Genomic DNA, 11893 nt, shown 5'->3' on the forward strand with positions numbered 1-11893 from the left:
TGAAAAACTTTCCAGAAACTTTTTATCTACTAGGTATTGAGGATTTAGAGACACTGAATCCTCCCGCTGAGAATGTTTTGTAGCTAGCTGTGAAGACGGTTTGATGGGAGAAGAGAAGAGCAGAAAAGTAAAATTAATTTCATTTATTTGATTAAACAAATATGGATCGATTGTATCATTATTTCTAATTTAATCACAGCTCTTTGGCCAATAGTGCCCATAACGTAAGATTAACTTAAATTTAAGTTTACAAGGGTGGCCACATGGCAATGGCTTTAGGGTGGGCAGATTCTGGGAGCCACTTCTTATATGCATCTAGAAGATCTGAAAATTGTATAGAAACAAAGTAAGTTTTTAATTAGAATATAAAAAGTAAACATTTAGGTCTATAGAAAACACTTATGAAACTTACAGTTTGGTTCTTTTTTCCAAACACTGCGTAGTTTACTGGCAGAATCCAGTTCCTTAGCCACAAGAGATTTCAAGAACACTTCTGTGCGAGGCTGTAAACTAAACAAAACACAAATTAATGCCAACGTCCATTTTAAACATCAAAATTGTTATGCATTTTAAGCAAAGATAGAAAAATTCTACTAACTTTGCCCATGTTTTGACCATGGTGCTGGGTGTTGACAAAAGAACTTTAGCAAACTGGCCTAGTTTTGGAAAGACAGATCCCTCAAGTAGGAATCTTGCAAACCACTTGTACCGGTCAAGGTTTGAAGGAAAATCTAACTCCATGACAGGCAGAGGCCATCCTGATCTTCCAAATGTAGATGAAACATGACAAAGAAGCCTATCTGACTCTGCATCATATCTAGGAGGTGGATCCATCTTAGGCTCAGAAATGTTACATAAACCTGGTGCAAAGACTGGTAACCACTCTGGCTCAATAGCAGTTACACCTGGAAGACAAATTTAAAAGTCTCATAAGAAAAACTGAAAGTTGTAAAATGGGGCAAAACAGGTGGAAATTTTTTACTGTGAACACAAGTACCTCTCATGTATGTTTTGTTAGTTTCATAAATTTCTTGATAAACAACCCATTCAGGTATCTCTTTACGTAGAACAGATGATGAGTGCATAAAAACTGGACTCTCCATTTCTGGGATTTGGTAGGCATGTTTCCATTTACGCTTGTCCTCCCCTTCTTTTAATTCTTCTGGATCAACCCTTTTGGCTACTTGATCAACAAGACCACTTAACATGACCTGTAAAAGAGAACATGTGACTTTGTTATTTAGTTTTTAGTAAAAGGATAAAATGATTTCAATGTATTTGATTTTTACCTGACGAAGTAGTTTTGCTTGCATATCTGATGGAGGTGACATATTTGGATCCACACTAAGGTTGAGATTAGTAACATTGAGGTTCACCTCATTTGTTAGTTGGACTCGTAATTTGCGAATTTCAACTATAGCTTTGTGCCTAAGGCCATTTTTGGTGCAGAAATCAAGCAAGTTTCCTTGGACAGCTGCATACTCTGCTGCACCAACAGCACGTAACAACACCATTGGATCTCCTACATTATGAGAGTAGATTACAGATCATAGATTGTTGAACTACCAAACAGGCACTACTGAAAGTAAATTGAATGAGAAGATGGATATCAAATAAATAATACCTAGCAGTTTTGAGTTGCTTGCACCAGCCCATTTACGGCGTGTTAAATTCCATTGTTGTTTGGCACTATTAGCAGCAACTTCATCACCCACAGCAACTTCCAGTAAAACTTCTTGAACCGACAATGCAGCAACTAGGCAAACTGTTAGTGCTAGGAGATCATGCTGGTGACTTAAAGCAAGCATTTTACCAAATCTGGGAGATACTGGGAAGGCTGAAATTGCTTGTCCTAAACTTGTCAGCTTTCCAGAATAGTCATCTGCAAAATTATAAGGGTGGTTGTTAATAATTCTTTTTACCTCAAATACATAAGAATTCATAGCAAACTTCTCAAAACGGCAATGACTTGCCTTCTTTTCCTGGGGGTGGTGCTGTTAAGGCACCTAAAAGCCTTAAGCGACGCTCAGCAATCTTGATCTGCATGAGATCAGGGGCAGATGGGAAAGGAAAGTTAATTACTTTGTGAATACTCATTGATTTCATCTGAAGAACCAAGTCATCGACAGGTTTCCTTTGAATTTCAGGAGTGGTGTAAAGTGGAAAAGTGTCATTAAAAACGGCTGAGGAGTACAATCTGGAAAAAAAAAATAATGAAATAATAGGGAAGTATAAGATGTGAGATAGAAGTGAAAAATGAAAATAAAAAATTATAGATAGTAACAAACCTGTAGCAATGACCAGGCCCCGTACGGCCAGCACGACCAGCTCTCTGATTTGCAGATGCTTTGCTACACCACTCAACATCAAATGATGAAATACCGGTTACTTTATCATACATCCTTGACTTCCACTTGCCACAGTCCACAACATATTTGACACCAGGTATGGTCAGTGACGTCTCAGCAACATTTGTAGCAACAATGCAAAGTCGACATCCCTCGGGTGGTGGTTGGAAAACCTTAAAATGAAGGAATTGACAATGAGCACACAACTAATAACTTTAACAGGGAAATGAACTTATAATTCATTAGCAGTTTCACACCTTTGCCTGTTCATGACTAGGTAAAATTGAGTAGAGAGGAAGAACCCACAAAGGTTGAGATGTGGCACTCTTCAACAAAGCAATATCATCATATCCATCAGCATCATCATCAGAAATTCCATATTCCTCTCCACCAAATAAATCGGTCTCTGTGTCATCATTAGGCATCACTGCATACCTTTACAAGAAAAATTAATCACTTTACAATAACATAAAATTGGTATGAAATAAATAGAATTAAAAAACTTACTCATCCAAATTAATATCTGGAAGGGCTCTTTCTGCCTTTTTCTTTTTAGAATGTTGTCTGGCTTTCTGAATTGCTCTTTCAATGTTCATTTCATCCTCATTTTCCTCCTCAGACCCATCGACATTTTTTCCAGACTTCTTTTTATTAGGTTTTTCACTAAGGATCTTCTGAAGTTTCTTTTTTCTTACTGGAAATGCTGTTCTTAGCTTGCGTACAAGATTATTTACCTCACGTTGACCTGTTAGGAAAATCAGGATTCCACCATCTGGTAGCTGTGCATGTATTTTACATGTTTTTCTAAAAGCTTCTAAACAAAAGTCAGGATTGGTACGTTTGTTGAAATGAATGGTCACCGGAAACTGCCTAGTGTCAACCTAAAAATAAAAATAATAATGAAAAATACTTTGAAAATTCTCTCTAGAGGTACATACGGTAGTGTAAGATGTTGGTAAGTTATTTTGGGAGGTGAAACAGATTTTACCTTGATGACAGGAGGAGTTGATCTGAACAGGCGAGCATTCTCAACAAAATCTTCCAAACGTAAAGTTGCAGACATAATAATAAGTTTAAGAGGGCTACCCCTTTTGAGTCTCAGTGGCACAATTCGTGACAGCAGTCCAATTAAAATATCAGTGTAAACACTTCTTTCATGAGCCTCATCCAAAACTATGACAGAATATTTAGTTAAAAGGAAGTCCTAAAAAGATATCAAAAAAAGTTATGGTTTAGTTGCATAAATTGATGTAAAGCATGTCTTTGTTTTGAACAAAATCTACGTACAGTTTGAATTTCCTTTAGTAAAACACCATCAGTCATAAATTTAATTTTGGTACTATCTGTGACATTTCCTTCAAATCTGATAAGATAGGAGACTTCTTTTGACGTCAAGTTCATTTCTTCAGCAATTCTTTTAGACATAGATATGGCTGCTACTCGACGGGGCTCAGTAATACCGATAATTTTACCATCCCTGAAAATAAGTTGAATTATCAATTACCTCCATTACCTCAAATAAAAAAATTAAAATGCTGTGGTTAATTTATTACTTGGCGTAGCCAGCTTCAAACAAAAATTGAGGCACTTGGGTAGTCTTTCCACTTCCAGTTTCACCAGCAATTATAACAACTGGGTTATCAGCAATTGCTTCCATAATAGCCTGTTCCTCAGCAAGAACTGGAAGTTTCATTCTAGCTTCTTGAATATCAGGCTTTCTATTCACGGGGACATAAACAGCTGGCCTAGGTGGTAATGTTTTGAATTTAGGTGCCATACCTGTAAAAAAAAAAAAAAAAAAAAAAGGTTTTCATCTAAATAACAAAAGATAGGATGCATTTTATACGACTTTTAACAAAAAGAAATACCATTAGTTTTGGATGAAGGACTTTTTAAATTAGAATCAGGCATCTTCTTTTTAGGAGAGCTCTTATCCTCTACACTAACGGCTGAAACCTCCATTCGGCTAGAGGTATCAGAAAGAGGCATCTTTTCCTGATTATGTATTTTTAAATCCTCTGTCTCCTTCTCATCTTCTGACATATCTTGATCAATTATTTGGTTTTCAGATATGTCATTATTGTCTGTGTTATCCACATCATTTTCATCTGATTGGCTATCAGAGTTGTCATTATCCTCATTCTCTTCATCTTCCTCCTGCTCCTCCTCACTAGAATCATCACTAGAAGACTGGAAGAGAAAGAATTAGATCACAATCAACATCAATACATAAACAGAAGATAAAATGAAAAAGAACTAGACAGTCTACCTCAAATCCAACAACATTGGAACTTTTACTTTCTTGTCTTGGATCATCTTGTTTCCATAGGCCAGCTTTGAGGAGAGCTTTCCTTTTTTTACTGCCTGAGAGGCTATTTAGATAGCTCCCAGACTGTTCATCAATATTGTGGTCAACATTCCTGGCTTTCTTTTTAGAAATTGAAGAACCATCTTCCTGCTCTTGAAAAATACGCTTTAAACCCTTAGTTTGTAATGCGGCGATTGATGTCAGCTCTTTTAAAACTTCGGGTTTAGCTTGGAATTCTGAGAGTGTCTGAAGTAGCTCAGATCTCTATAAAATTTAAAAAATCAAAGAAAAAATTAGTCAGACTTGATAAATTGAAAAATATTTTGACGGATGTCAAAAATTTTTGAACTGAGAATTTCTTACATTCTCCTTTTTCTTCTTCTTATCAACAATCTTCTCGAGCCTTTTTCTTTGCTTCCTAGACAATATTTTGGTAACAGTGCCCTGCTGTTTTTTTAGTTGTGTTTTGCGTTTTTGAGAAGGTAACACTAAAGGATTAGAGACATCAAACTTTTCGTTCCTGAGCCCTTCAGTCTCCACCTTGATCTGGAAAAAAGAGAAAAACATTCCAGGTAAGACGGAAAATATTGTTTTTTTGGTTTATAGGCAAAGAAGGGTTTTGAGGATTTCAAATAATATTGTTTACATTTTGCTGAAGTATAGTTTGGGGGTTATGTACATTAATCAGCAGAATATTATACTACCTTTGATGTTTCTGCATTATCTATGAGAGTTTCTTTAACTTGACGTGCTTTCCAATTGTACTTTTTATCTGTTTTCCACATTTTGGGCCGGGGGAAATTATCAATCGAAATAAAAACCGGTCACGTTGAAGTCCACATGGAGTTAAGTGCACTGCAGAAGACTCAACATCAGTCGGGATCATGGGAGAAAGGTTGTTTTTGGTAAGTGTGACGTCATGAACGGAAGGGTATGGAAAATATAGAAGGGAGGCATCGCGGCAGATTTAAAGTTTTTGGCTCCTTCCTCAAGGGCTTGCTCAAGGGTTGAACTTGAGAAAAGGGTTGAAGTTGAAATTTTTTGATGGTAAGAGGTACTATGGTTAGTTTTAAAAAATTGGCATGGGAATCACTGGGAATTTTTATTCCTAACTGTTTTTAAATAGGTCAGACAAGAATTGTCAGTCAAGCTTTCTTTGAATTACACACAATCAATACACAAGATTGAAGGCAAGTTTATAACATGAATCATCAAAAGACTTAGATATATCCTGGCACATTGGATTGTGTTCCATTAAAATTAAATGTAGAAAAGAGATACAATAGTTTCATTCATTACAAACAAAGCTTCATCACACACATGTATAGATTCGTGGCCCAATAATAATGACATTTTGTTGCCAAAACTATCTTGAGAACAAGAAGGACCTTTTCTTAAAGTACACTGTTAGGAAGTGTAGATCAAAAACGTCACTTAAGATTGGAACAGAAGACTAACAATATCAATTCAATAAGAATTCAACAATTAATTAAAATCACAATATTTACCATGACATTACATAATGAATTAATCCTGTGGTTTTACAAATCCAAATCACAGGAGAAATAATCAGACATTTACTCATACAGTGCTTGTAAAGGTTTTGTCACATTGTATTTTCTTATTATACCATCTCGGCATGCAGTATAAATAGCATGCCCATCAGTTGCGATGTCATAAATGGGGTCATATTCTGGCCCTGTTAGCTGTATACGCTTAGGTGACCTATTAGAATCTTTGAATGGCAAGTAAGTGCATGTTCCATCTGTGCGACCCACAAAAATTCCCTCAGTGTGACACAAAAGACTTAATGCAGGGCTATTAGATTCATACCATGAGCACAAAGGCGTTTCTAAGTTAGCCGGGTTGAATAAGAAAACTTGTCCATCATGGCAACCCACAGCAACAGTTTCTTCATTAACTGGGGCAAGACAGTTAACAGCTGAAAGCAGTGCTTTTTTGCTCAAGGTTTTTCGGCTTCGAACTGCAATTGATGCAAGCACACCATCTTCACAGCCAACAATAAGAACTTTATCTTCAGTCCCAATCTCTCGTTCACCTGCAATGAAATTAGTAAAAATTAGATAGAAAATATCAGGATATTTCTCATTTTACTATCTCTACAACATAGAATAAAGTGATGCATACTTGGAGGTTCATCTCGTTCACCCAGTGGCACTTTATTGCTAACAGCAGTTATAGCACAACAATTTATTACTGATGGCAATTCTGCAAGTACACCAAGACATGCTGACTTGCCACAATCCCACAAACGAGCTGTTCCATCTCTGTAAAGAAAATTTTTAAAATGGTAAGTGTGCTGCTCTACATTATTCTTAGAGAAAGTACATTAAGAGAAGGTTTTTTTTTACTTTGATACAGAAACGACATTCCTGCCACGATCCACAATAGCTACATCCATGATAGAGCCAGTGTGACCACGGAGGGAGACAGGACACTCTCCTTTCTCGGCGCACCAGATTTTAAGCTGCATGTCAGCCCCACCAGAAATAACTACAACCCCAGATGGGAAGAAGCGGCACTGGTAGACATCACATGGGTGACCCACTAATGATCTCTGAGTCAAAAAGAAAGAGAAACATAGAATTAAAACAGAGTAGAATAGAATAATATTACACAATTTATGGAAAAGATAAAAAATGAAAATATATTCTTACATAGACTTGTCCAGTTTTGGTATCCCAAACATTTAGCTGGTTATTTGTGCAAGCTGAGACAGCAAGCCCTCCTGGGGTTGTATGAAGAGATATAATCTGAACACAAACCAGAAGCAATGCCAAAACTCAGTTTAGTTTCTATAATAACACTTCAATGTAAAAATAGAATAATACAACTAAAAAATGCTCAGTATTGTGTCTATACTAACACTTTTTTTGTGAATTCCACTGAACTGGGAGCCTGGAGCAACAAATAATGTGCAGCAATTGGACCTCTGATGTGTAACTGATATCCCTCGTACATCAGGAATCCATTTGACTGAAAATCCTTCTGAGGAGGAGACAGTATCTTTGGAGCCACTACTCAGAATTTTCCCATCAAAACTGTTTTCGCCTGTTGGGAAATATTTGAATTAAAGGACAGGAAGAGTGAATAACTGCACTGTCACTGTAACAATCAATAGATTGTAGAATACCTCGAAATTTGCAGGAGACCCAAAGCTCGCTGTTTTTGTTCCTGAAATTCAAACACCCAAGCCAATAAATATGAACCTATCAGAAAGAACTACGAATAACAAGAACTGGTAAACTGCAATGGCCCATGACCATGACAACAAAAGAAATAAAATCAGCTGTCATTTTGACAGAACAGGACATTTCTGTTAATGATGCAATGAGGTTGACCATTACAGAGCAGTAGGTTTATATTATTTCAAAGAAATTAACTAATCAGGTGTTTCGATAAAAAGACTTTTTCAAGATACATAGACATTATTGATTTTCTTGTAAACAAAAACAAACTCTTAACCTCTGTCGTTTCTAAAATACCAATTACCTAATTAGATCATCCCAGTTACACTGTATATTTAACACAGGGGCAGATCTGCGATCGTATTCTTTTGAACTCATTTCGAAGGTGCGCTGCAATACTTTACTGAAGGGTGCAAAAGAAAAATTTAAATGAAAAGGTAGCAGTGGAACTTGGACAGGCTTCTGCTGCTCGAAGCCAGTGAGCTCGGCTCGTTGTTCAGGTTCATATCCGCTCGAATCCCATCTCTGCCAAATCTGTCTTCTGCTTTTCACCGCCTGCCAGCAAAATCTGTGCAAAAACCACGTTATTTTTCAGGCTGGCAAACAGCTATTAAATACTCTGGGAGACATGATAATCGGCATTGATGTATTTTAAGTTATTTAAAATCATCTATTATTTAAATTTCAATTCTCAGTGTCTTTGTTTTAGTTTAGACCTTCTACGCTTCCGGAAAAACACGAATTATTGTCCGCCGAATGATATTTCTTGTTGGACAGCCTTTGTACAGCTCGTCAGCTGTTTTGTATTGCTGTGTTGGCGAGTGATGTTTTTATTTGTGCTCCTGCAGAAGAAAGGTTATTTTGCCAAAAATATTGACGAATAACTGTAGGCTTGAGCTGATTTTTTCATGACTCTTGCGAGAATAGATGAATTCAACTCATAAACGTGATGTCGTGGCTTGAAAAGGGCATTTCGTCTCTGAAGGGGCAGATAACGAATTTCACCAAGGAAGTTTTAGCTGATGAAGACCCTGATTCCACTGGTATGTACCTGTCATCTCAATATTCCATTTACAGTAAAATTGTGTTATGTAGTTGGTTGACGTATCAGCCTTTGCATTGACTAAAATATTCAGAAGCTGTTCATCTCTTCTGTCTCGGACATAATTCTACCTGGCTTATTCATACTGTTTCAAAGTGAAATGTTTGTTTACTTTCTGTTCAGTCATGTTTGTGACAAAACTAGTGTTTCAAGCTAGTCAATTATTCTTGTTTTTTGGTTAATCTTAGATTCATTCATAAATCAACCAAAACAGTGCCAACATCAGTATCAAGGTGTAACAGTGAGGTTATTTGGATCTAGAGATCAAACTCGTCGGCTAACATAAATTACATCTTACATTTATTTTGGCAAATGTTCCATGGTGAACCTTAGATACATAACGTCCTATCAATAAATTAAATTTCTTTGGGGTTCTTTTATATGTTGGAACAACAAGTCAAATATTATACTCTACTTACACTTAGACTATGATATTATTTACAATTGGTAATTGTTGAGGTAACATTCACATTAGTTCAAGAATTTTAACTTTTACTGGACAAGAGCCAAGGATACAATTTTATCATGTAATGCACCTCTTTTGACTTTGTGACGCTTGACACAGGATTGTCACTCTTGAAGGGGCAGAAACACTATAACCACTGATTTGAAACCTCGTATGACAAGTTATCCATGCTACATGACTTTTCACAACTCAACACTGCGCATACATCGGGGACTTTACATAGACTTTTGACTGTGTTCGTAACAAAATGCAACTGGTCAAAGTTTTTGCTAGTGGGCTTCCTCCATGCGTATCGTACACGCGTCTAGCTTAAGTTTGTCCGTCCTGCCCAGCCGCGCCCGGGCGGCTCAGCCGCCTCAGCCGTGCCAGCCTGTCGTGGCGGGGGCGGGTCCGGGGGGCTCGGCGTGGGGGCCGCCCTGGGGGCTGGTGACGGCCACGACCGGCCCTGGCCCCGGCCCCGGCCCCGCCCCCACCGCCGGCACCGGCTCCGGGACCGCGTGCGGGTCCCACACGCTCTCCCACACGGGCCGCCACACGGTGCGCCACTCGGGCACCTGCTCGTTGACCACCTCGTTGGGGATGACCTGCTGCCACTTGTCGCGCAGCTCGCAGCGCTTCTCCTGGACCCAGATGGGCCGCTGCTCGGTCCGCCAGCCCTGCACCAGGTCGTCCTTCCACTCGAGCTTCTTGTCCGGCACCCACACGAGCTGCTTGCCCTCCACCTTGTTGATCTTGAGCGACTCCTGGCGCCAGACGGGGCGCTTCTCCTTCACCCAGATGCGCTTCTTCTCGGTCCGCCACTCCTTCTGCCACACCTGCTTCCAGATCATTTTCTTCTTCCAGCTACCGCCCTGCGGACTGGTACCTGTCGCGTCCGGCACCCACTCCTCGCTCCACTCGGGCACCCACACCTGCAACACCACCCCGCCGATCAGTGCACCCGGACCCACCGCTGTGCACACCGCGCACCATAAGGCCAGCCCACTTACCTTCTTGTCCTCTTGCACCATCTCGTCCTTCCAGGCGGGCATCTCGATCTCCTTCCACTCGGGTATCTTGATGGTCTTCCACTCCGGGACGAGTGTCTGCTTCCAGGCCTGGACGTGCACCTCCTTCCAGACGGGCTTCTTGACGCTCTTCCATTCGGGCACCTGCACGTCCTTCCACACCTGGACCTGCGTCGGCTCGCAGTGCTCCACCTGTTGTAAATTTTTTGTGAATCCAATCTAGCCCAGCTTGGAGGTTTAGGCCCTTTAGGCGCACGTTAGTAGAAAACTGCCGTTACCTGGACCTGCTTCCACTCGGGCTTTCCTCGGACCACCTTTGGAACCGTCTTCCACTCCTGCTTCTGCTCGGATTTCCAGACCAGCTTCTTTTTCCACGCGCCGGGTCCCTGCGGCTGGTACAGCGGTCCCTGCGGGCCCAGCAGGTTGTCGCCGTGCCCGTCCGAGCCGACGGGCGCCGAGCCCAGCGACACCTGGTCCAGGACGGGGAAGCGCATCGCGGGGGGCGCCAGGTTGTCCTGCGCCGGCGGCCCGAACAGCGGGCCCGGCTTGGGCATGCCGTAGGGCACGCCGTAGTCGCCGCGACGCTGGGTCCGCTGGGAGCCGCGCGCCGGCCCCGGGGGCCGGGACGGGGGCGGCCGGTGCAGCGGCCAGCTCGCCGTCAGCCTGCGGAAAGTTCGGTTTGAGAAAGGCCGATGGCTCCGGGTATCCCGTACCATTGTAGTAATACCAATGACAAGAAGAGAGGTAAAAAAGTTTGCTAGCAAAAATAGCTGTTTTTGGTTGCTGTTTCAGCAAATACTTTCCCAAATATTATTTAAAAAATTTGCTCAAGTGAATATTTTTTCTGTTACTCTAGTGGCAAACATTCTGATGGCAAAAGAAACATTTAGCTGGTAACAACATCCTTGTTTTAGCTGTTTTCTTTTTTTTTTAGGTAACGCTTTTCATTGCTTGGTCAAAGTTTTGTCGATTAGCGTCACTTTACGGCAGTCGTCCTCATGTTTCGATTTCGTTTTACTGTGTATGCCCCCCCGGCCCGCGGCGGCGCGACAGTCCTGACCGGCCATGTCGTTGACTTATCGCCCCGCTCCGCGACCGCTCACTCCCGAGCTCGCTGCTCCCCGCGGCCGCGACACCACATTTCTCTTCGCGGACGCGACGCGGCCGTCCCGCCGTCGTCGGGTCGACCGACGACGCTCAGCGGCACCAACTGAACGCACCGGGGCACGCCGGCGCCGCCCGCATTGTGACATTCCGCGCGGTACCGAGGTGGTGGCGCGGTGGTGGCAGCCCCGCCTGCAACACCTTTCGCGCAGTCTCGTTTTTTTATTTTTACGATTTATTCAGTGTCCCTCTCACCGCGGCACAACGCGAGCGTGCGCTTAAGGTGTTTGTTTGTATGTGTTTCACCTCAATTATGACCCCCCCTCGACTACACCAGACGACTTCCCCC

The 11893-nt window shown here is 41.2% G+C and overlaps 4 protein-coding genes across 9 annotated transcripts in view; 1 reads left to right on the forward strand and 3 right to left on the reverse strand.

Moving 5' to 3' along the window:
- Positions 1 to 128: 128 nt before the first annotated feature.
- On the reverse strand, positions 129 to 5541 carry LOC113206819 (probable ATP-dependent RNA helicase kurz). The gene is made up of 17 exons (XM_026423067.2): positions 5361 to 5541; positions 5020 to 5202; positions 4618 to 4920; positions 4217 to 4538; positions 3902 to 4127; positions 3636 to 3825; positions 3337 to 3552; positions 2856 to 3229; positions 2606 to 2783; positions 2289 to 2521; positions 1974 to 2197; positions 1625 to 1882; positions 1290 to 1522; positions 998 to 1211; positions 599 to 905; positions 413 to 510; positions 129 to 324 (listed from the first exon to the last, which is right to left on the reverse strand). The coding sequence occupies exons 1-17, from the start codon at positions 5439 to 5441 to the stop codon at positions 248 to 250; spliced, it is 3717 nt and encodes a 1238-aa protein (XP_026278852.1). The 5' UTR covers positions 5442 to 5541; the 3' UTR covers positions 129 to 247.
- Positions 5542 to 5739: 198 nt separating this feature from the next.
- Positions 5740 to 8369, reverse strand: LOC113206826 (proteasomal ATPase-associated factor 1). The gene is made up of 7 exons (XM_026423076.2): positions 8170 to 8369; positions 7811 to 7851; positions 7544 to 7728; positions 7335 to 7430; positions 7029 to 7234; positions 6805 to 6944; positions 5740 to 6715 (listed from the first exon to the last, which is right to left on the reverse strand). The coding sequence occupies exons 1-7, from the start codon at positions 8241 to 8243 to the stop codon at positions 6234 to 6236; spliced, it is 1224 nt and encodes a 407-aa protein (XP_026278861.1). The 5' UTR covers positions 8244 to 8369; the 3' UTR covers positions 5740 to 6233.
- A 296-nt stretch (positions 8370 to 8665) lies between these two features.
- Positions 8666 to 11893, forward strand: part of LOC113206788 (thyroid receptor-interacting protein 11) — a 197889-nt gene continuing 194661 nt past the window's right edge. For 3 of the 5 annotated variants that reach the window (XR_008011012.1, XR_008011011.1, XM_052266391.1), the window contains exon 1: positions 8669 to 8908. Coding sequence is in view for 2 of the 5 variants with exons in the window: in XM_052266391.1 (XP_052122351.1) it covers positions 8815 to 8908 (94 nt within the window). In the remaining 3 variants the exon portion in view is untranslated. Of the gene's footprint in view, positions 8909 to 11893 lie in introns of all 5 variants that reach the window. The other 2 variants (XR_008011013.1, XM_052266392.1) reach the window with 2 other exon arrangements.
- Positions 9246 to 11893, reverse strand: part of LOC113206789 (uncharacterized) — a 12184-nt gene continuing 9536 nt past the window's right edge. Inside the window, exons 1-4 of one of the 2 annotated variants that reach the window (XM_052266399.1) lie at positions 11501 to 11873; positions 10719 to 11103; positions 10423 to 10632; positions 9246 to 10344 (exon numbers count right to left, since the gene is read on the reverse strand). In XM_052266399.1, coding sequence (XP_052122359.1) covers positions 9790 to 10344; positions 10423 to 10632; positions 10719 to 10994 — 1041 coding nt within the window. In that variant the 5' untranslated portion in view covers positions 10995 to 11103; positions 11501 to 11873 and the 3' untranslated portion in view covers positions 9246 to 9789. Of the gene's footprint in view, positions 10345 to 10422; positions 10633 to 10718; positions 11104 to 11500; positions 11874 to 11893 lie in introns of those variants that run through there. The other variant, XM_026423034.2, reaches the window with a different exon arrangement.

The sequence above is a fragment of the Frankliniella occidentalis genome, unplaced genomic scaffold (genome assembly GCF_000697945.3).
Source record: "Frankliniella occidentalis isolate FOCC.00 unplaced genomic scaffold, Focc_3.1 Scaffold38, whole genome shotgun sequence".
Taxonomy (NCBI): Eukaryota; Metazoa; Arthropoda; class Insecta; order Thysanoptera; family Thripidae; genus Frankliniella; species Frankliniella occidentalis.

What these genes read in the sequence shown, in the direction of transcription:
- LOC113206819 (XM_026423067.2), bottom strand. Translation starts at nt 5,441, where the DNA reads ATGTGGAAAACAGATAAAAAGTACAATTGGAAAGCACGTCAAGTTAAA. An exon ending in TACTAAAGGAAATTCAAACT is followed by an intron (nt 3,553 to 3,635) that starts GTACGTAGATTT and finishes ATATCTTTTTAG; the next exon opens with GACTTCCTTTTAACTAAATA. An exon ending in ATGGTCAAAACATGGGCAAA is followed by an intron (nt 511 to 598) that starts GTTAGTAGAATT and finishes TGTTTTGTTTAG; the next exon opens with TTTACAGCCTCGCACAGAAG.
- LOC113206826 (XM_026423076.2), bottom strand. Translation starts at nt 8,243, where the DNA reads ATGAGTTCAAAAGAATACGATCGCAGATCTGCCCCTGTGTTAAATATA. An exon ending in AACTGGGATGATCTAATTAG is followed by an intron (nt 7,852 to 8,169) that starts GTAATTGGTATT and finishes TTTGAATTTCAG; the next exon opens with GAACAAAAACAGCGAGCTTT. An exon ending in GGTCTCCTGCAAATTTCGAG is followed by an intron (nt 7,729 to 7,810) that starts GTATTCTACAAT and finishes ATTTCCCAACAG; the next exon opens with GCGAAAACAGTTTTGATGGG.